This window comes from Heloderma suspectum, chromosome 5, assembly GCF_057233095.1.
Source record: "Heloderma suspectum isolate Gila_16-S chromosome 5, 16-S_ref, whole genome shotgun sequence".
Classification (NCBI taxonomy): domain Eukaryota; kingdom Metazoa; phylum Chordata; class Lepidosauria; order Squamata; family Helodermatidae; genus Heloderma; species Heloderma suspectum.
This window is the reverse complement of record NC_139462.1, coordinates 111,259,837-111,284,020: the sequence shown is the minus strand read 5'-3', so window position 1 is coordinate 111,284,020 and position 24,184 is coordinate 111,259,837. Positions and strand designations below refer to the sequence as shown.

The window sequence follows — 24,184 nt, the reverse complement described above, 5'->3', positions numbered from 1 at the left end:
CAGGGCCATTCCTCACTGCCTGTGAGGCAGTGTAGAAGGGGGGAAGGTCAGTTCTCCGGGAACCAACCTCGGAGCGCAGGCTCTGAGGTTGGTTCCCGGAAAACCACATATCCTATGGCCATCTAGCCTCTGACTAGCAGCCATAGGATTGCTCCCCCATATATGAAAATCCCCATTATTTTATGTCATTTATGCAGATAACTGTCTAGTTTTTCTTGGTGCAGATTTTCTTTAAAATTGTATTTTCCTCAGAGTACATGCAACCTAGTACACAGCTTTAACAAAATGCATTAAATGTGAATCTGTTCTTCATCAGGTTTTTTTGCCCTCCACCATGTGTATATCTTATGGGTAGTGGGTGGAAGAAAAAAAAAGAACAAATGGAACGGGATGGCTGCTCTGAACAAGAGTCTCAACCATGCGCCTTTATTGGGATAGGAAATAGTGACCAAGAAATGCAGCAGTTAAACCTGGAAGGAAAGGTAAGTTGAGTACAGTTATATATTTCATGGACAAGTTCACTGAAGTATCGAAGAGTGTCAGTCATTTTTTAATATATTACATATTAACAAAAAACTAGTTTGAGAGGGTACAGCATTAATGTAAGTCTCCTCTGTTCCCTCTCAGTAAGTCGCAAGGGGTGTTCAGATGATCACTTTCGTAAAAGAAGCCACTCTGGTTTCTCCCCCCATGCCACCACCATTTGCATAATTACTTGTGATGCAGTGTGGGTTGCCATGTCGTCTGAACCCAGTGTGTGGCATGGCAGGGGTAGAGATGTAAAATTTCCAGAAATGTTGAGGCCATGGAACAAAACTGGGTTTTTTTCTGTTTTTTTTTTGGGGGGGGGGGAATTGGAAATGTTTGGAAAAACTGAAAAATAAGCCATACTTATTTTTTAACGGTCTTTACAGATCTAAAGTCACTTGGTTGCTTTAAGACAGCCTTCCCCAACCTGGTGCTTCCAGATATTTTGGACTTCAGCTCCCATCAGCCTCAGGCAGCATGGCCAATGGTCAGGAATGCTGGGCACTGTAGTCCAAAACATCCGGACAGCATCAGGTTGGGGAGGGCTGCTTTAGGAACATAAAGCAGCCTTTCTGTTCCTAAAGTTATTTTATGTATGACTTAGTTTGCTCATAAAGTTATCATTATATTTTAAAACTTTTACAACTTTATAAAATAAATGCTTTAAATTTGTAATTATTGTCTGAATAGATTAGAACTACATTAAATGAGTGCTACAGCATCAGAAACACAGGATTCTGTAGAACAAAACCCAAGCTGTCAAGGATGCACATTTAGAGAGCAATCCTATGGCCACTAGACACCATCTAGAGGGCAATAGGGTTTTTCGATTTACTTGGCTCGGAGCTTCTAGACAGCACTCCGATCCTGGAGCCAAGAAACCATGTTCCCCTCCCCCTCAGAGCCTGTGTGGGTGAGAACCGCAGCAGCTGCCTCCGTGCTCATAAGATGGAGTGCAGAGAGGATGAAAAAGGGGGCATTCGTGGGGGCAGGGAGGAGAGGAGACTACAGAACCACCTTTACGTTGCTTCCTATGGTGTCTCTAAGACCGCTCCTGCCCCACCCCCCTTTGAAGCCCCAGCTAGATGCATAAAATCACGCATCTAGCCAAGAATGCAGGGAGGGCAGAGGAGAGGATCCACTCCGTGCTCCGCTTGACCTGCGTTGGTTAGGCGTCAGCCTCTGAATTTGGAGGCTGATGTCTATCTCGATAGGATTGCGCCCTTACAGTCAAGACTCTGCTCACATGTTAGGAAACTGAGCACAAATGTCTATCAGTAAAATATACTTTAGATCAATAATTTTAATAAGAAATGAAAGAAATAACTATGCTGGGAATCTTACAGAGAGGATTAAAAATATTTTTTCCCCCATGGCTTCATTATTTCCAGATAGTTTACATCTCTAGTTTTTCTATAAAAGTGTTCTTATTACATAGTTTTTAGAAATCATTTTGTGGGGAGTAAAGGTTGGGTAACAATATATAATTACTTTGTCTTAAATTCTAAAAGAATATTTCATAATCCAAAGCTGTTCAATTTTTCCATTGCGAGGAGGGGAAAACAGTCCTTGGGGGAAAAAATGGAAAAACAACTTTTCCGAATTTTCCCAGTTTTTTTCCAGGCTTTCACATCTCTAGGTGGGGGTGGCTTCTGGCCCACCCTATAACGCCTACCGCATCTCGTGGGTTGTAGGGTGGGTATGAAGCCACCCCTGCCACACCATGCACTGGGTTTGGATGACATGGCAGCCAGTGCGGCATCATGGGTAATTATGCAAATGCCAGTCACACATGCGGCATGTGCAGGGGCAGGGAGAGAAGCCATGATGGTGTCTTTTACCAACATAATCATCCGAACCCAGTCACTATCTCACTACTTCTGTTCCCTCTCAGTAAGTGATAGACATTGGCTGTGTACAGTAATAATAGTGACCTGTGTATAGACCCTCTTTGTTAAAAGCATTGCCTGGAAACACACATGGATGCCCTTCAAATATTTTATTTATAATTAGCCTGATTTTGTTTTATAAAAATAAGAATTCAATGTACAGATACTTCTAAGGGTACTCCAAGTACTATTACTGCAAACAAATATACGGCCAAACATATACTATGGTCCCCCAAAACTTGAAGTTGTCTTCTTCAAGAATAATAAATATGTGAAGCCCTTTAAAAAGTAATACAATCCCCTAAAGTGTTTGAAAAGCTTAGTATAAATTTGAAAGCAATATGCATAGACTTTATGAAGATACTTCATAGTGTTGGTTGATGTACAAGAACTTGGGATGGTGAAGAACAACTCGCTGTTCCTAGTTGTCAGGGGGCTGTTTGACTCTAACTTTTAAGAGCTTAATTGAAATCTTTGTGATGTCATAGGTCTGGCTTTTCTCAAGAAAGGAACATTTCATTGCCTGACCAACCAGAGAAAATAAAGTGATAGATCAGAGTCTTGTGGTGATAGGTAGTTGCCTGTTTCTTAGGGCTTGTTCGTTCATTGTAAGGAGAAATCTCAGTATGAGTCTCAGGTTCTTGTGCGCTCTTTCATCATTGGTCAAAGTGAAGAATGAGTTGAGCTATATACCACATTAAGTTAAAACAGTGGCCATGTTTGCACAGTAAATGTATCCTGGTTTACTGTGAACACGTAGTACACTGGCGCACTCAGCCCATTCCCTCCCATTTTGCACAAGTGGATAATATTAACCAGAAATTGGTAGCTTATTGTGACATCTGAACCCATGATCCTGGTTTGTTGCTCCTAAATAAACCAAGGTTCATAAGCAGACTAACCGTGGCTTGTTGCTGTTGCTAGTGTAGAATCCTGGCTTTTTGATGGTCCGGGGGAGGGGGGACAAGCCAAGATCTTGACTTTGGATGTCATAAGCGATCCATTTCTGGTTAGTTTTACCCCCTTACGTTAAGGGAGGAGTGAAGTGGCTACACACTTGAGCATGCTGCTTGCTCATCCACAGTAAGTCTGGAATCCTGGCTTATCTTTATGTGCAAATGCAGCCAGTATATAACTGACAACTTTGCTGAAACCCTGCTGTCTTCTAAAGAACAGATAGTATGATCATGAAGGTAACCCGAAGAAACCAGTTCACTTAGACCAGTTCACTCATTATGCTCTCCCCATGGTGAAGAAGAGAGACACATGTCCACATGACACTCTTACCAGGTTGACAGTCCTCCCTGGAATGTAATGACTCGAAAACATTCACAATTTGACATTTTAATTTTTTTGTGGGTGTGCAATTTTACTACTGCACTCTTCCAATGAGTTGATCCAGGATTGCTTACATTTAACCTGGGTTTCATTGGGGAGATACAAAACTAGCTATTTGTTCTTATCCACAGAACTATTGCACAGCTAAAACCTTGTACATATCTGACTCTGACAAGCGAAAGCACTTCATGTTATCAGTAAAAATGTTCTACGGCAATAGCGATGATATTGGCGTATTCCTCAGTAAACGGATCAAAGTAATCTCCAAACCTTCTAAAAAGAAACAGTCACTGAAAAACGCAGACTGTAAGTATTTCCAAACTGTCTTCATACAGCACAATGTTGCCTTCATTTATATGTCATGATTTTAGTAAGAAAAAAATGCCTTTAATCTTACCCGGGGACGTGTGCTTTGGAAGAGCAATACTACAATAGGATAGCTTGAACCTGGAAATTAACCTGGGCATAAACCACTATAATAAACACATCAGTGACACCTTTTAACTTTGAAAAATTATTTTTCTTCAGTTGACATCACAGCATTCTGGAATTTAAGAGCTGAAACAGACTTGCAGGGGCCATATGTGATGTATTTGTTACTGGGCTGTACCCATTTCGGACTACAGGGAAGACTGAATGCTATCCAGTAAAATACTTCCTACAGATATAAAATTATGGGGAGAAGTTTCTAGACTAGGCCTTTCTCTACCATTTATGTTTAGTATGTTTAAGGTGTATTTTATGTGGGGAAGTTTTCAAGCATTCGTTCTCCCACATGGTCTGAAATATTACATCTTGGCAACACACATCTCATAGGGCTTATTTGTTTCAGTTCTAATAAAGCTACTGGCAACAGTTATATACTGCCTTTTTGCTAAAACACTCACAGTAGTTTACTGTTTCAAAATAAAGGCCTATGATCTAAGAGATGTGATAGCAGAAGAAAGAGGAAAATAAGCAGAATCAGGTACCCAAACATTAATTCTGTTAATCAAGGTACATAATGACTGAATGGAATTGTCAGTGCAGGAGATACTTCTGGGTGGGAAGAGCTGAATGGAAGTTGGTCTTAGCTATGCTAATGGGGCAGGGCTGTGCCATTTCATGACAAATCATACAATTGTTTTCCCTTCTTATGCTATAATATGCCAAGTGGGGGCTTGCAAAGTTTGCTAGTGATCAGATCTGTAATTCTGTTTCACATATTGCAGCCAAAGTGGGGTTTGCAGAAGTTTGTTAGGCACTGCCCTTCTGCTTTCCACTGCTTACAGTAACCTCTAAATCAGTACTTGATGTGTTGTAAAGGATTAAAGGAACCTCAGGTTGTGCTTTGCAAAATATTGAACATATTACATCTCCATTTTGGTGCCAGATGCTGTGAGAAAATGGCATGGCAAAGTTGTACACAAAGAAGGCGTTTGTTTCTTACAGTACCTGGACTCGAAAAAAGCTGATGAATGAGGCTTGTGGAGGATGGTTGAAGGGGTATCCCTGGTATATTATTTTAAGCTACTGGAATTTCAAGAAGATGGCAGTTGTTTGCCAATCAGTAGTCCACAACTTTGAAATTTTACTTCTTTAGAGAATAACAGTTAGGTGCAGTCCTGTAACTGGCCATAATCAAGGAATTTAAACTTTAAAAACAAACAAACATAAATTCCAAGATGCATGTGTTTTAAAAAAAGGTGGACAGTCTTTGGTTTGGAGTTGTATCTGAAGCATTTAAAATGTTTGGACGAAACATGTAACTCCCTCTTTGCATACACATCAGCTTTTAATGCAAACCTTTCTGATGTACAACCTAGTCTGAAGGCTGGCGTATTTTATGTATCTTGTTTTGTGTTTTTGCAGTATGCATTGCATCAGGGACGAAAGTGGCACTGTTCAATAGACTTCGGTCGCAAACAGTTAGCACCAGATACTTGCATGTAGAAGGAGGAAACTTTCATGCCAGCTCACAACAGTGGGGAGCATTTTACATTCATCTCTGTAAGTAAAGCTTGAATTATTGAAAATCCATACTTTTTTGTATTTGCTATGTACGTGAATTAATACTGTAGCAACGTGATTGCTTTTGGAATTTATTGATTTTCTGGCATCTTAAAATCTTTCTCTTCTATGCAGTGGATGATGATGAATCAGAAGGCGAAGAATTCACAGTTCGAGATGGCTACATTCATTATGGCCAGACTGTCAAACTCGTTTGTTCAGTTACTGGCATGGCACTCCCAAGATTGGTATATTTAACTTATTCAGTATAAAAGTTACCTCTTTAATCAGTTAAAAAAAAGATACTTGCCATCTTAAAGAATAGAGAACAGGGAATACAGGTATTGACTGGTAATTCATCGTCAAAAACTGTCAGGCTGGTTATGCATGTTGCTGCTGTTGAATGGTATAACTTTTTTCTCTATGCTGTTCTACAGTTCTGCATAAAGTATATCAGTGCAGGGCATTGGAAGCCACTGTTGAAAAGTCCAAATCCATATTGAAGGTTTACCTACATTATGCCTGGAGCTTAAATTTGGACACTTCATATAGTGCCTTGCTTGTTAGCATAGAGGTTAAGACAATGAGCTGTGAGACAGTTCAAATGTTACCTCTGCCATGAACCCACTAGGTGGCCTTTCTCTCAGCCTTTGACCCTCTCTCCTTTTACAATATGGGAATAATAATACTGGCCTTCCTTATAGGGTTGTAGATATTTCATATGTGAAGTGCTTTGAGCACTTAGCTATATACATATTAAGTTTGATTATGAACTCTGGAAGTTCTGTATAAACGCAGATGCTGTATTAACTGGCTGTGATAGTATATTTAGGGGTATGTGAAAAATGCTTCCCACAACTTGAATCCCTCTGCCTCTATTTCATTACCAAATGTATCATTCACTGAAGATTGGCACTGGTGAACTTGCACATTTCAGCACTGAGAAATTACATTTGAACTCTAAGTTTGTGTACTTTATCTACAGATAATTCGGAAAGTGGACAAACAAACTGCGTTACTAGATGCAGATGATCCAGTGTCACAGCTCCATAAGTGTGCGTTCTACCTTAAAGATACTGAACGAATGTACTTGTGCCTTTCCCAAGAACGAATTATCCAGTTTCAAGTGAGTTATTTGACAAACCAGTAATAATGCATGCCAAGCTAATCTCCTTGCAGCTGTGCCCTTCAAGCGGCTCAAGAGCATGAGGTTGCAGCTCCTGATCAGGAGCAGTTAAGATTCCTTCTCCTGACCGCAGTGACATCACTGAAGGAGCATGGCTGGGCCATTAGTTTGGGAAAGCTTGGCTCACCTCAGTTTCTTGTGAAATATTTTAGAACTAGCTACTGAGCTGTAGGCAACAGTTCTAGCTAGCTGTTAGGGATTTGATGGGGAGAGACTGAGAGGACAGAGGAAGTTTGCAGAAAGAAGCAATGAATGCAAGATGTAAACTACAGAGTCTCCATATTGGGCTGAATATTAGAACCCTGTAACATTGAATTATATTGAACTTAGACTTCAGTGCAATGCTTAGCAACCGAATTCTAGTGATTTGTGAAAGCTAAGTGAGGGAGCTGGAATCCCCCAAGCGCTTCATGATAGCCCTAGCATGCTCATTGGGCAGGTGAACAAAGTGGGCTCTGTATGTGTGGGATGGAAGGGTGTTTGGCGTGAGTAATGCACACAAAGGAGGTGGAGCCGCCCCCCATCTGACAAAAGAGGCTTGATACTAGCAGTATGTGATACTTTATAATCCAAAAGAACTGTATTTAGTGTATTCAGCACACTAAAACAAAGTTACCGAGGCATTGTTAGTGTTCTATCAAATGTATGGTATTTTTCTTCTTTAAAAAGGCCACTCCATGCCCCAAAGAACCAAATAAAGAGATGATTAATGATGGAGCTTCATGGACAATCATTAGCACCGACAAGGCAGAGTATACATTTTATGAGGGGATGGGACCTGTCCATGCTCCAGTAACACCTGTACCTGTTGTGGAAAGTCTTCAGGTAAGTTATTTTTGTTCTGAATACTGATGTTGGAATGCAATATTTAACAGGGATTAAAGAAAACAAACCAGGTTTCACTGTTTATTGACTAGACCATAGTGAGATCAACTATGCACATGGTAAGGTGCAAAAATTGAGCTTGTTAGATGGCATGGAAATTTATTTAAGGATATGCATAATGCAATTACAGCCTCTTTTTCTCACCTTCATATATTTTCCCATTTGCATCCATGGAATCTGGGGTGTTCAAGTAAAGAAAAACACTATTAAACATCTGACCAGCTGTCTTTTGTTTTTAGAACTTTCAAGAGCTGAGTCACATCACACATTTGCCACAGCAGATTCTGGCTCCATTTCACTTATTTGTGTTTGAGTGCTTGCTTGTTTCATTTCCCCCCACCCTTCTTTCAGAGTGCTCAGGGCAGCATATATAATCATGTTGGATCTGGAGGACTGCAGTGGTTCTGGAGAGTTGGAAAAAGTACCTCTGAATCCAACCCATTGTTCCTTCAACAGCTCTAAGATAGGTTAGGCTGAGTGTGTATGACTTTTCCCAAGTTGCCCAGTAAGTTACATGGCTGAGCCTGGGGTACCTTGGACTAAGTTTAACACTCTAACAACTACACACTGGCTGTCTTTGGACATAATGCACTGAGCCCTGGGCTTGCACACTGCGATTGAAACAAACCATAGTTAAGATTAAACACAGTTCGTTATTTTTAGATCGCAGTGAAAGTTTCTGAACTCCTCCTAATGGCTGCACTGGAGGAGGGAAGGTACTCATGAGCACAGAGAGCGGGTAGCCTTGTTCTTTTAGCAACAAACTATGGTTTAGCACTGCATCAGAACCAGCCTACTGACTCTAAATTTACCTGTATGCCACATGAGTTTGCAAACACACTTAGTCACATTCACATACTGATTGGGTTTGGACAACATATTGCAGCTCATAATGGGTTATGTAATCCATGACGAGCCGTGGTGTGGGCGCAAATTTGAATATGCAAACCCCATAGTTATTGTGCCCTGCGAACTTGGTGAGCATGGGTTATGTGAGGGTTAAACAACCATCACATAATCTTAGAACAGACTATGGATTATGTAAGGGTGGTTTAACCCTCGCATAAGCCACTCTCGCTGGGTTCGCACAACATGTCAAATCCCAAGCAGGGGTTGTATATTCAAAATGGTGGCTGCACGCAACCCATGTGTGTCACAGCCTCACCATGGGTTTAATAACACAACACGACAGCCCACCATGGGTTAAATAACCCATGGTGAGCTGTCGTGTCATGTGGACAGCCCCATTGTGAACATAAATGTGTACTTAAGGATGATTTAGGATGTAATCCTATGCATGTTTAGAGAGAAAAGGCCTATAACTCTCAACATTCCCCAGCCAGCATACTATACCTAAAACAAATAATGTTTTCGTTGGACATTTGAGGCAGTACAGTGTGTTAGTAGAGCTAAAGACAGGTAAAAGTAATGAAACCCCTCATTTGTCCTTTGATGGGGTTGCTTGAAGGCTCTTAACATAAAAGGAGTTGATGTCCTATACTTACTATGCAAGGATGAAAGTCTCCCTTCTGACTGGTGCTTCAGCTGATTTCCTCCGTAGATGTGAATTAGTTCATAGTGTCTCCTTGTGTTTGTTGTACAGGGCTCCAGTCTTGCCTTTTTTTCAAACGATAATGCACTCATGAACTCCTGTTGAATCTTACATCTCCTTTTCTTTCTTCACTAGTTGAATGGTGGTGGGGATGTAGCAATGCTGGAACTAACTGGGCAGAACTTCACTCCAAATTTACGTGTCTGGTTTGGGGATGTGGAAGCTGAAACAATGTACAGGTGTAGTATTGTCCTTGGGATTTTTATGTAGCGATTTCAGAACATGCTGAGGGGCGAGGGGGGTTTAGACACTTTAAATACAGGAACTGTCAACCACTTACGAAGTTTTAGCTAATAATTTAACCCTGAATAATCAATTTTAAATTAATTTGTGTATTTCCAAAACCTGCATAAAAGTGCATTTTTAAGGATAAATTACCATTGAGGTGGCCATCTCTAAAATGTTCTTTTTTCCCCTATTACAGCAACAAACAAGGGCTAAAATATCCTCAAAATAAGCAAGTGTACCTTTAATTTTTATCCTAGCATTTAAAATTGCCCCCAGTTCTTCAGATGATTAACCTTTGTTAGGGTTGCTATCCTGTACACAGTTACTTGGTGCTTGAACACTGTAGAATTTAATTCTGAGATTGCGCTTTAAATTGATTAAGACTAACAGCCCTAAAAAGGCCTAATACGTAATTCTTAGGTCTGTATATGCAGCGCTTGTATGGGACTGCAAAAAACCCATAAAAAGTGGAATTGGGCATAGACTTCTGCTTCCTGGGTCTCTGTGCTATCACTGTTTCTAAACAGCAACAACTTATTGTGCGTATGGCTGCAAAGATACGCCATCTATATCTTCTAGGGAACAGCTGCTGAAAGCTCAGATAGGGTTGCCTAACTAAGATTTCACGTGGGTGAGACTTTAATGCCTTGCTTATTTCCTTGCCTTCCCATCCCATTACTAGGGAAACCAGAAGAAATTAAAGAAAAATTATTCTGGAATTTATGGCATAGAGAGAAATAAGAGGAATTATGCAGATTGCTCAGATTGTATAACCTATGCTGATTGCAGAATTCAGTTTTTCTTGGTGCAGAATTTGAATTACTGGGGTTCGGAATTCTAAATATTTTGTGTGGAGCATCCATAGCTTGCATAGTTCTTCAGCAATAAAAGTGTTGGCAAGCTAATGCTTTTTCTTGCCTTTTCACCAGATGTGCAGAGAGCATGCTGTGCGTCGTTCCTGATATTTCTGCATTCCGGGAAGGCTGGAGGTGGGTCCGTCAGCCAGTCCAGGTTCCAGTCACGTTGGTCCGTAACGATGGAATAATCTACTCTACCAGCCTTACATTTACATACACACCAGAGCCAGGGCCCCGACCCCATTGCAGCGCTGCTGGAGCAATCCTCAGAGCCAATTCAAGTCTCCTGGCATCCAGTGAAACAAACACGAACAGCGAGGGAAGTTACACAAATGTCAGCACAAACCCAACCAATGTCACATCATCAACAGCAACAGTAGTTTCCTAACCACTGCTTTTTGTGTGGAACTTCTTAAAAACTGTCTTTCAAGTGCTTCAAACAACGAAACTGAACACCTTTTGTGGTTTCATGGGAAAAACCTCTTCACTTCTCTTTGAACCTTTATCACCTACAAGTGCTGATCTCAACAGAAGCCACAATAAAAAAAAAAATGCGAGGGGTGGGGAAGAATAACCCCTTTATTCAAAATCTATTTTTAGTTGTCTCTTTAAGAATGGGCACGAAACTAAAAAATAAACAAAAGTGGCTGGGATACAAGCTGAACTAAAAACATGGACGTAACATAGTTTTTATGGACCAAGGAACGCTTTAGTATAAAAGGTACATTTTCACCATGCCTTTTTGTATCGCAACATATAGTACGCTTTTGTTACCAAATAGTTTATATATTATTTTTTTTCCTCTGAGCATTTGCTCTGAAGTATATTCAGGTTCCAAGCCTGACCATGCTTGTATAATCTAATTACCATACTCTTCCAGTTTTTAATATATTAAAATATATATATATATATATATATATATATATATATATATATATATATATGGATGGTCTGTGTGGCTGGAACTGTTGCATTTTTTTAAACTGAAGTCTTGTGACTTTTTATGAACTGAATTTTTTGTTTTTATTTTCAGCAAGTACCTTGTAAAGGCCAGCATATTTTTTTTAAGATTATATGAAGTTTGTGCAAAAGCTTTAAAAATGCCTCTGCCTTGCCTGCAATACATGCAATGTATGTTAACTTTAGAGCTCCTTTTTTGTCATTGTGGACAGTTCTTCCTATGTGTTTCTTTTTTATGTATTTATAGTGTTGATTCATGAGGTTTTTAACATTACAAATGTGGCCTCTTGTGCAGTTACCATAACTGCTCATGCTCCTTGGCATACGTTGATGTTTTAAAGGGTTCTTCCCTTCCTTTCACAGTCAATACATGCATCAGAACATACTTTCAGGACTTCTTCAGGTTGGCGTTTTATTTTCATTTTTTGCTAATCTTGTACATAATTTGCTATTAAGTGTAAGTTAAATGTGTGTGAGATTTTTTTTCAAGTGGACTGTTCCCAATACCTTCATTTGGCAGCGTGTTTTCTGTCTTGTTGGCATATGACAGCATTTTTCTTGAAGCATTGGCCACAAACAGGATTGATAGGTGCATCTCTTCACTATGAATTGGGAGCCATCACAAACTACCATGGCTGCCCTCAACCATTAGGCCAACCTAATGAACTAGCCTTGTATGATATTTTTTTCCTTTTGTGTGTGAAGTTGATTGTACAGTTAAATGATAGTACTTAGTAATGTCTGATTGAAAAAGCACTGACGTTGACTACTCTCTTCCCTTTTTCCCTTCCTTGCCAACAACCTAGTGCAATGTTCAAATCTTTTCCCGTTTGCATGAGGACCAATTTACACCACTGCTTTCTTCTCTCCAAAGTACTCTTCAAAGCACCTTGTGGCAAGTTCCATAGAGGCTTTTGTGAATGAGCCCAGTATGCGTTGGCCAGGATTTTTAGGAGCCTGTGTATGAATGCATTGTTTCCACACTCTCGGGGATGCAGCTTGTTTCTGTTTCAGCTACAGCCCTTTCAAATGCCACTGTGGAAGGTCCCCTTACCTTCAGGAGCAGCTTCTCAGTGGGCACAACTTAATATAGGAAGGAGGGCATGAAACGCCCGAGGGCATGTGTGGAAGACAATATGTTGTCTTTTGAATCCTGGCCCATGGGTTCCCCTGCCATTATATGCCCTGGGAATTCCAATGATTGAGGTTTGTTAGATGATTAACTGCTGCAGAAGCCTGACACACATTGGACATAGTCACAAGGCTGCCCTTTTGTGTGAATCTTACCATGGGTTGATTGCCAATCCCCACTTGTGGAAGAGAAAAAGTGGTTACTTTGGGCCTTGAGTTGCACTAGATGGACATCAGTGGTACTTTCATTTGGAACTTGCCATGTCTTCCCCTTCCCCTCGCCTTTTTTGGACAATTTATTTGAAACTATAACTCTCTGATTGGTTTGCAAGCACAGAACTGTGACCAGTTTAGGATACTGTCCCAGGATGCAATCCTCCTCCTCCCCCTAAAGGAGAAATACTGAATTCTGTGTAACCCTTCACTTGTTCTGTAAACAAAAGACACAGTGCAGTGGCTAATATAAACCCTTGGGTTCTTACAGGGAAACATTTGACTATACAAGCCACCTTAATGGGTCCTGCTAGCTTCCACGTAGTCTTCAGTTTTAATCATTGGCAATATTGTTGAATGTCATCTTTAGTAGATTTCCCCCCCTCACTTGAAGGCTGTATAGTAAAAGAAAGACTGTGGCCGCCAAAAACATTCAGTTACATCAATGCCTCTTTTACAGTATGTTTTTATTTCTATCATAGGCCTTCCTGTGTCCTGTTTTTCCCATACCATTTAACCTTTTCCCAACAACATCGTTGCAAACCACTGGTTCTTAATACTAGCCGATTACTGCCTGGCCTCATCTCTTTTTTCAGTGATCAAGGGCAGGATTCATTGTGGCCTTATCTCTGGTTTAAGCTGTTTACTGGCATTTACTTGCAAACCTGTATACTTGTCTGTGTAACTTTCTTCCTATTGTAATGTGGCAGAGATATCTTCACAGTGTATGTTAAAGATATATTAAGTATTATGCAGTACTGTTCAGCTTGTGGACTACAGGCATTTCACTCACTACCTTTGGGATCAAAAGTGATAGTATTCTGGGTTTTCAGTAACATCAAAGAACTAATAATCTCATACATCGCTGATTTCAAACTGTTACAAGCCATTCAACTTCCACAGGATATTTTAGCTAACTTTTCAGTTCCTCCAGACATATTTCAACACCCCTGTGTTGACATTTTTGCATATAGCTGCATCTGATTCTATTTAGTCTCTGCCATACATTGTGCAATGGCATATATTAAATATTTGTATGTCTTATGGAATCTAGCAGATAACATATTTACTTTTTTTGCCTTTCTACACTACAGGATAGCGAGTATGCCAGAGGAAGGGGGATAAACTCAATATTCGCCAGTATCTTGTAACCGTAGAATGCTTAGCTTTTGTAGCCTTTTTCCTGTTACCTAATGGGGAAAATTAGTTATTTCTCAATAGCCTTCCAGAGAGTGCTCTGAGAAGTGCTCAGTTGGAATAACCCATATTTTCTGAATCTTTTCCCCTATGAGCTGCTTTGTTTAATTAACAATTTGTCCATTCATCTCCCATAACAGAAGCCCAAGTAAGCTTAATCTGCCTGTTAACGTTGCAGTCCCTCCCATGGTTATTTGTACAGTACTTCTAAAGAAAATGAAGCTGCTCTCCTCAAACTGCTTGTTTCTCAAATAAGGCCACTGGCCTAAATTGAACTATTTCAAAATATCAAGACGGAGAAGTGTGGCTTCACTGTCATAGCCAGCACACATTGTGAAGTATTCAGTCATACCCATGAAACTTGTCTAGGGCCACGTTATACAATTGTCTGAATAAAGATTTTCCTAGACTACCACTTCAAGCTATGGGCGGGAGGGACTCCATGTTTGAATATTAAAAACTTTCAGGCCCATAGAAAACAAGTATATCTGGAGAAAGAAATCAGCCTATGCTTCTGGACATGCTAGATGTCTATGAACAAGGAGGCCTTTTTTCCCCCATGGGGGAGTACTCAGACATGCAAATCCTTCCACCTGCAGTGGTAGAATCTAAGCAAACTTTCTGCTGATCGTGTAAGCTGGTCCTTATACTTACATTGGGAAGTGGGGGTGGGGTGGGGATACTTTACATTTGGAGTTGGTTCAAACTGCTTTGTAAATTGCTCTCATGATGATTTGAGAGAGCAAGTAGTATGTTCTGATTGGGAACAGTAACTAAAATCAGAACTATTATTACATTTTAGGTCACTGTTAAACTTTCCAGTTCATATTTTCTATAGGTCAGAGTCTCAAAGGATCATACAGATTGTCTGAAAATCTAAATAAGTACAATGTTTTTGATGCACCTCTGACACCATTGCAACCTGTTTCAGACCAAATAGCTTCATAGTGGCTTCTATTCTGAAACACAATGCTTACTTCAATTATTAATCATGCCATTTCCTATTTGTTTCTTTCAAAATCTGTGTATATGATGAGTATAGAATGTCTGTATGTACCTGTGTCAGATATGTTAACTTGTTTTCAGACACTGTAAATGTGGGATTGAGTGGCAGGTTTGTGTTAGAAAAAGAATGAGGCTTTCTCTCTAACCCTTTTGGGACTGAAGTGTCTCTCTCTCCATTGAAACTGCAATACTGAGTAGCTGCTCCAACTTTGTGACTGTGTTCTGATCCCCTGCTCCTTTATTCTGTTCTTGTTCAGCTACATTATATTCCTCTTACTGTATTGCACCTCTGGAGGTAAAGCCTCACAACAAACAACCCATGTATCAGCCTGGGAGGAGAGAGAGAGAGAGAGACATTCGCTTACAGCCCAGTTCTATGCATGTTTACTTGGAAGCAAGTCTCATGGAATTCAGTGTGGTTTACTCACAAAGATTATTGGCTATCTTGTGCACTCTCCAGGAGGAAAACAGCTTTTGCTGTACACCCCCCACCCCAACACACACAGAGACCTTAGTCGTTCAGGTCCTCAGTGATTGTAGCTATCTTTGCAAAGAAGCCATTTGTTCTGGCAGCAATTGGGCATAGGTTGGCTGCTGCCAGAGTAAGTGACAGTTTATTTTCAAAGGTAGTACAATGGCTGAGGACCAGATGGATTGAATGGTGGGGGGATGGGGGAATAATGAAAGCTTCTCTTGTTTCCCCCATGAAGAGCGCGGGCGTTGTTCAGCAGCAGCCTAAAGTAAAAAATTTAGGCTGCAAACACACACTGCAGTAAGCACCACTGAATGCAGAAGGATTTACTTCTGAGTAAACTTGCATATGATTGGGGCTGATTAGGTGGGGGGGCGGGGGGAAGCATTTACCAGTCCAAACATTGGCTCCAGGCCTCTAGTTATAATGTGTTCCTTGAATATCTGTGTTGTGTGTCCCTGTGTGTGTACATGCTCATTCAGTCCTTAAAGGGTTTTATTTTACCAATTGCACACCTGTAAAGCTTCATAGCAATAAATCAGAAGACTGAGCAAGTCTTCGCCATGATTTTGTAGGAAAACAAATCTGTTCAGTTTCATATTTCTTCAAAAAAATTAAAGTCTGCGATAGGAGCAGTTTGCCGGAATAAATAAAACTGAAATGTAAAACTACATTGTGTTGTCACATGTACAGTGTGTAATTAGCACATTCAATATTTGATTTTAAAGCTTTTCACTGAAATTTGTCAAGATTAAATTTCATGTTCTGTTACTCTTCATGTGACTAATTCATAAAAAAAATGTATGATGCTGAGATGAATCTCAAACTTGTTGAAATTTTCATGTACCTGCATATAAGGAGTCCATTGAATTTTTCTGGGAGGGGAAAATGAGGTCATCTGTGCAAGCAGAAGAGCAGCACAAACCCATGCAAGAAGTCAACAGTAGATGTGAGAACCTGCACTCTGGACTCCATGCAAACTGGATGTGGAATTTCTTTTAATACTTGTAAAAATGGCAGAAGTTAGACAAGACTGTTTTTATTCCAATATTGTAAATATGAACTAGTTCACTTTTTGATATTATTTATTAAATAAGGAAAAAATGCACTGTTTAATTTTGTTTAAATTCTGAACCGATTAGATTTAGATAGTTGAAACAGGGAAAATGTGGGTTCAGTTCTAGTTCGAATTCATCAGTATTTTGCAAGTCTAGTTCAGATGCCACCTTTTAAAAAATGGTGTGGTAACTAGTTCAGATACTTCGATTTTCCACAAGTAAATGTGGTCAGATCTTACTCTTGTAATATAACTCGTATAGAATGAATATTATGATTATTTAACTTGAGGGGGGGAAACAGGGATTCAAATGGCCATCTCTGTGTATGCACTGGAGCCTTTAAAAACATTAACCTCTAGACTTTGGGTGTTTATCCATATGCAGCATAAGAATTTGCAGTTGAAAGGTGGTCATGGTGGGGGATTGTAGAAACTCTGGTGTTTATGGAAAATTGCTTGGGAATGTATACAGAAATCTGTGGATCCTGGCTCTTTTTGATAGCATGCATTAATATGGCTTTCTACAGAAGTCATACCAGTCAGATTTGATCACTGAGACAGAATTAACTTTGTCCCCTCCCCCCTTTCTCTGCATATTTGCACAGCAGGAGTAAATACACAGCTTCAGTCTACTGATAAAGTTCATGTCTCCATTTTTTTTACTGTAATGAACAATATCTTAATTTCTATTGAAATTATCATTGGCCCGTTCCTAGATTTTCTCAGTGTGATTGTAAGCCTTCCTTATTATCAAGCCTTGTGGACAAGCCAGACATATTTCTGTTTTGAAAATGTGACTTTGTTAATTTGGAAGATAAGACTAGAAATCCAAACTTAATCCAAGTTTTACTCAGAAGAATTTTAGTTGTCTTAGAGACGCAATTTGTACTGGAGGTCTTACATGCTTCTCTAAGGTTGCAGTAGAGACAGGCCCTTCCCTACCATTTCCAAAAAGGCCCACATAATACCTAATTTGAGCTGCTTGCTTTCAAATGATTACAATGTTTGGGATCATAGAATAGAATCATAGAATAGTAGGGTTGGAAGGGGCTGTTTGGTTTGAGCTCAGTTCTGATTCTTGGTTTTGGTTGACTCCCTCATTAACTTGGTTTATTCTCGCTTCAAATCCTTGTCATCTTACACAAAGTCTTGCATTTTGATTTATTTATTTACTGTACTTTTAAACAGCCCAATAACCAAAGTTCTCTGGGTAGTGGATAATAAATTAAATACTTAAAATATGAACGTCAAAACAAAATTAAAACAGTGCAGAATAAAACCAAGATAAAACCAGCAGCAAAGAAAAAACATTTCAGCACATAAAGCCAGGAGCAGAATACAGTACTAAAAGTACTTCTTTAGTCTCCAGATGGTACTTTTCTGGGCGGAGGAAGAATAGGCATTCCTTAAAATATGTCTAGTAAAAGAAGGTGGTTCACAAGATTACCCTATTTCAAAAATGTATGTTTCTTGCACACAGTTTTATGAATTTATATAGTGCTTCTGAGTGTTCAAAGAATTTCATCTACAAATGAAAAGCATTCCATCTAGGGGAGCTTCTACTCAGAGGGACATTGACTCCAAGCCCCACCATAATACAGTAATTTTTGCTGCAGAAATCATTAGAACTATTGATAGCAGCTATTTATCTGGGTAGGAGGCCCCTGCCCTGATTTAAACATACATAAAACCGTTTTATTCATGTGGGGGTTTCATGTGCCTAAATCATGTTTAGAACAAGTAGTTGGTGGCTGTGCACGTTGCATTGGCAAGCTTGCAATGCCTTGTTTGAACACTGATCTTTAGCGCGCTAATAATGTACGTGAGGGTCAGACTTCAACAGAAGTTGCTGAATATGGCTGTAGAATAATAAGCTTTTTATATAGCACTTTCACATGTTCAAAGCACTTCACATGCACTATCTCAGTAATCCTAGCAATAACCTTGTAAGGTAGGCCAATAGTATTTCCTAGCCCCAAAGTCACACACTTTAGCTCCTCCACCACACTAGCTCAAGTATGACAAACAATTCTGCTTGTGAAACAAGTAACACAAACGATACTTTAGAAAACATTACTGTACCCACTTTGAGAGGATATATTATTTTGGTTTTAAAATTATAAAATAGAAGTGTAGCTTTTTTCTGTTAAAATATTTGATATCCTGTTTTCTCTGTGTAACAAATACTGAGGTTTTGTGCAAAGAACATGATGTATGTGGAAGTCTAGAGGTCACTTGTATTGCTTTTATTTTCATTTTATAATGCCCTTTCCTGCTACACAAGAGAGACTCAGTGTTTGGTTGTGAATTGCAGAGTGATAGAAAATAACAGGCTCTCATTATTGTTAATGAATAAAGTGTGGCTAATGGGCCTAGTGAGAGGTAGCCACGTATACTGTTGGCTCTATTAGCTGAGAAAGGTTAGATGGCTGAAAGGGATGCAGCAATAGATTTCTGGTTGCTTTTAACACTTCCTCCCAAGGGCACATGACCTGATAAACTACAGCCAATTTTTTTTTTAAACCTGTTCATATTCCATTCATATAGTATGAGGCTGCATCTGTCGGAAAAAAGTAAGAAATAAACTATTAGGAGAGCTTATACTGATGTGTTGATATTGGAGCATCTGATTTCCTAAGGCAAATGAATCAACCTTATCCTGGGTCTCAGGCCATTGGTCTGTCTTGCTCAGTTTTCAGTCTTTTGGCTGGCAGCAGATCTCTGGGACCCTTGGTGGGGGGTCTTTCCTAGCTCTGCTATCTGAAATCCCTTTTAACTGGGATTTTAGATTGGGACCTTAGCCACATCAAGCATGTGCTCTACAGCTCTGCTTCTCCACCAGTCTGGGTAGTTTTCATTTCCCTTTTGGAGGCAGCAGTACATGAGGTCACCTGGACATAGTTCATCTCTCATTCACTCCCCAACATCCTTGTCCTCTGTGCACAGTTGCAAGTTCCATTTTGTTTCTTTAAACTGGGTCCTTCCATACTTGGTGGTTAATATGAAAGTGCCACTCTTAGGGTGCTTCCAGACAGAGGGCTCCTAATGCTAACAGTCAAAAGGCATTGTGCAGCTATTCCAGTTTAACAGATTTTTTCCTCATAAAAAAGATGAAAGAACCAGTGGGAAAAGATGGGAGAGCCATATATTGAAGGCAACATTGTCTGGACCAGCCATAAAATTTTGTGACTGAGGCAGTGCACTTGCACATTAAAAGTCTTGTCTAGAAGCAGCCTTAGTCATCAGATAACCATTTCCCTGTTTCCCCAGACTTCTGTGGTTCTTCTAAGAGATCACAAAATCTGTCTTTAGACTTTTTTCTGTCTAAACTGGTATAGATTGTATCCTTAGTGCCACTCTTATAAAAGGTGGGTTTGTGTAGTGTCTTTTCAAGCAGATCAAAGTATCTGCTTCAAGGAGAGCAATTTTTACCATTTGTGTTACAATGCTTTTCCACTCTTTTTTAAAATTAAAATATTTGCACGATTGTACTTATTTATTACATTTCTATACCACCCAGTAGCTGAAGGTCTCTGGCTGGTTCACAATAATTAAAACCATGAAATACAACACAATAAAATACAATTTAAAGGTTTAAGACGACAGTATAAAAAAAATGAAATAAAATCTAGCAGCAGTGCAAAGATTTAAAATACAATAACAGATTTAAAACAACAAACTGAAAGACTAAAATGGAAGAATAAGGTCTTCACCTAGTCCCGAAAAGAGCACAACATAGGCTCCAGGAGAGCCTCTCTGGGAGGCTCATTCCATTCCATAACTGGGGTGCCACAACAGAGAAGGTCTTCTTCTTCATAGCTACTTCATTTCCTTTGGCGGGGTTTCCTGAGAAGGGCCACTGAAGATGATCTTAGGGTCTGGGAAGGGATATATGGGAGGAGATGATCCTGCAGGTAACCTGGCCCCAAGCCATTTAGGGGATTTGAATGTTAATACCACTTGATTATAGGGGCTGCGGTGGCTTAGTGGTTAAGACGCTGAACTGCAGACCGGAAGGTCGGCAGGACAGCAGTTTGAGACCCGAGTGCCGCGTGACGGAGTGAGCGCCCGTCTTTAGTCCCAGTTCCTGCCAACCTAGCAGTTTGAAAGCAAGAAATTGCAAGTAGATAAATAGGTACCGCTTCGGCGGGAAAGGTAACAGCGTTCCATGCACCTCGGTATTCAGTCATGCCAGGCACATGACCATGGAAGCGTCTTCGGATAGCGCTGGCTCTTCGGCTTAGAAATGGAGATGAGCACCACCCCCTAGAGTCGGACATGACTGGCTGGGGACACCTTTACCTTACCTTTACTACTTGATTTAAAAAAATGCTTTTTTGTGCAAGTAAAAATAATAAGCACTCTACGAGAAAGGTATGTTTAGGTATATTGTTACTCCCCTGCCCACAACTGTGTTACACCCATTATTATGAATAGAGTGGATGTACATACAAAATAAGCTGTGTGTGGAAAGTTGGCTACGCAAATTTGTGTGTAGTCACAACAGTAGATAAATGCTTGGTAGTGTTAAAAGCCTGCAGTCTGAAAACACCTGCTGTTAAGTTGGGGAACTTGGGTGGCAGGAGGGGGCCATCCCAGTAAGCAGACAGTCTTTTCCTGGGAAAGAATAGAAATTTACAAGTAAGGGTGAAATTCTATACAAGTTTGGACAGAATAAGTTCTACAACTCCCAGCATCCTGCAGCCGGTTGGGAAATGCTGGAAACTGTAGGACTTACTTCTGTCTAAACATGCATAGGATTGCATACTAAGTTAATATTCCCTTAGTTCTTGCATTCATTTGTAGTAGGCCAGGTGAATTGCAGCAGGAGTTGGTGTGGGTTGTACAACCTGTACAAGAAAAGGATGTGCAATTACCCTTTTTTCAGGCAGCATTTCCAGCATTGTCCTTGAGCGCCAAATCAACAGAGCAGTTCCTATGTAGCACCGCCATCCAGCCACTGTTTCATTCGTCTCAGAGTTAACCAACTTTCTGTCAGGGAACCAATATTGGGCTATAAAGCACCAATACATTGCAGATGCTACTGTGACTTTGCCCATGAGCCACCAGATTCCTTCAGGTTCTGTCTTGATTTTGCCCATTTTTTTTCCTGCAATCAAAAGTTGGAAGCCCTGTCTCCCTCTAGACATGCCAAACTAGCTGCATTTTTGTTTCTTCAGCTGAATTGTCCGGCATCCCCAAATCTTGAGGCATATGTTAACACTAAAACAACAATCCAGTAAAGTTTAAAATGTACATTTGAAATAGTATAATGAATTAACATTGATCTCTAGCCTGCTTAACATTGGCTATTTAATGTCCATTCAAACAGTAAAATCGTCAATAGGATTTTTCTCACCTGTGTGTGCCAGGTTTAGCAGCAGGTTCGATGGATGACAGAGATGAAGCATGTGTGCGAGGGAGAGAAATTCAGCTCTCTCACTCATGAAAGAGAACAATTATCCAGTTCTATGAGAGACCTTGTTCTCACTAAGGTAGGAAATCTGTATCTGAGCTGAACCACTTCAGGCTGCAAATGGGTCATTGTAATTGACTCTTTTTATTTGAGAGAGAGAGACAGAGACAGAGAGAGATATGTTGTTCAGTCGTTCAGTCGTGTCCGACTCTCCCGGAGCATGCTCAAGTTCATATTCATTGCATTGGTGATGCTATCTAGCCATCTCATCCTCTGCCGTCCCCTTCTTCTTTTGCCTTCAATCCTTCCCAGCATCAGGGCCTTTTCCAGTGACTTTTCTGTTCGCATTAGGTGGCCAAAATATTTGAGCTTCAGCTTCAGTATCTGTCCTTCCAATGAGCAGTCAGGGTTGATTTCCTTTAGGATTGACTGATTTGACCTCCTTGCAGTCCAGGGGACTCGTAAGAGTCTTCTCCAGCACATATGGGCATGATAGGCAGAAAGCTAGCCTTCTCTGAGACATCTTTTTTATGTGCAGAAAATGACTTTTGTAAGAAGGAATATTCAGTTAGGTAAAGGAGCATGCATTCTGAAGTGAAATATCCTGGGGTGGGGGGCTGTTACCAACTCAGTCAGAAATAAGTCAGAGGTCATGCATGTGGGAAAGTGCCATTTTTGTCCTATTTGCCTTTTTTGGACACTTCCATTTCATAGCAGCAGGGTTATTCTCCTACATGTTCCAGCACGAGTGGATGCCCATATTGCCAAGTGAAAACATACCATGATATATATGGAACCTTTTAATAAGTTTGCTGGTCATCTGTAATGATATTTACAGTTGTGGGTCTGAGATGCAGGGATTTGCTCATGAGGAGATGAATCAATGCACCTTCCTTTTGAGTTTTAGGAAAAATCTGCTTGTATTATGTTCACTTAAGTGTAGCTGTCTCAAATATTCCCCGGCTGCTTCTGGATGGATGGACCCTAGCACTATCAGTCAAAAGATACTGGGTGGCTGTTCTGTCTTTCCTTCCTTAATTGGTTATTTTTGTGTAGAAAGGAAGTGGTGGTGGGACTGGGTATCCACACCAAACACACTCATACCAACGTCCAGCACCTTGCGCACCACCTGCTCCTTCCAGCTTCCTCTCAGACTACAGAATGGGTCTCTGAACCACACTGTGTGTCAGCCAGCACTTCCAGAAGAATTGGCTCACCAGGACAGGCATAAACAAGAGGCACGGAAAAGTGTAGAAGAGAGGCCTCACTGTGATCCGTCCAGTTCCCTCTCGATGACCAGGGTAAGGCTGCTCTACAGTGGCTGGACTTCCAATAAAAAAATGGTTAAAAAACCAAGCTGAATTTCTACATGCACTCAAGCAGATGAAAGAAAAGCAGCTGTAGATTTGTAGTGAAATGACCTCCAGAAAATAGAGCAAAGCTTAAAGATGCCTTTCCCGGATTCCCATCAGATCCTTCCTGAAGATGGTGCTGGTGTGTGGGGGAACTCCTGAAGCTGCAGCAAAAGGAAGCCTTGGGCCGGACCAACTCAACAACAGAATGAGAAACACATCAAGGTATTATCTGGATTTTCATGAAATTGGCTTTGGTCCATCAGGGTCTGAAGCAAGAAAAGCGGAGTATACGGCACCAAAATACCACTTTCCCAGTCATACAGGACTTGAAACTTCAGGGTTGAATGGGCAGAGTCTGAGAGGAGAGCTGAACATCATCAACCCAGGAAGAGCCATAGTGAATGAGAGGGGCTTGATTCCCACCCCTAGCTCCCCCAGCTCTTATGAATCAGAGAGCAAGTAATATCAGTTCTGTAACTGGCCTGCCTTGCCCGTTCACCAAACTGCTATAGCTCCCTGTCAGAATGGTGATTTACCTCAATGGGACTGACTAGCCTGCCTTGCTCATGCATAAAAGCATCACAGCGCAATGCCTCCCCATCAGAATGGTGATTTACTTCAATGGGACTTGCTGCTCTCCTGTAGGAGGAGGGGGGATGGCATCTTCCTCCTCCCCCACTTGATATATACATGAGAAACAGCATAGAGTGGAGCTGCTACTTCGCTCCCTGACCCCACCATCCCTGCTGCTTCTCGCATGCTTGCTCTCTCCCTGGCTCGCAGATTACTGCAGAAAGGCAGGCTGCTTGTTGTGAATGGGTGAAGAGGCTACAGTGGGGAGTTGGAAAGGAAGCCTCCAAAAGCCC

At 40.6% G+C, this 24,184-nt stretch overlaps 1 protein-coding gene across 8 annotated transcripts in view; it reads left to right on the top strand.

Moving 5' to 3' along the window:
* The window catches only part of RBPJ (recombination signal binding protein for immunoglobulin kappa J region), a 56,351-nt gene extending 39,755 nt beyond the window's left edge, over positions 1-16,596 (top strand). For 7 of the 8 annotated variants that reach the window (XM_084856985.1, XM_084856983.1, XM_084856980.1 and 4 more), the window contains 8 exons: positions 317-482; positions 3,887-4,061; positions 5,607-5,744; positions 5,880-5,992; positions 6,730-6,870; positions 7,600-7,755; positions 9,503-9,606; positions 10,585-16,596. In XM_084856985.1, the coding sequence (XP_084713111.1) occupies positions 317-482; positions 3,887-4,061; positions 5,607-5,744; positions 5,880-5,992; positions 6,730-6,870; positions 7,600-7,755; positions 9,503-9,606; positions 10,585-10,900 (1,309 nt within the window). In that variant the 3' untranslated portion in view covers positions 10,901-16,596. The remainder of the gene's footprint in view (positions 1-316; positions 483-3,886; positions 4,062-5,606; positions 5,745-5,879; positions 5,993-6,729; positions 6,871-7,599; positions 7,756-9,502; positions 9,607-10,584) is intronic. The other variant, XR_014792186.1, reaches the window with a different exon arrangement.
* Positions 16,597-24,184: the final 7,588 nt, after the last annotated feature.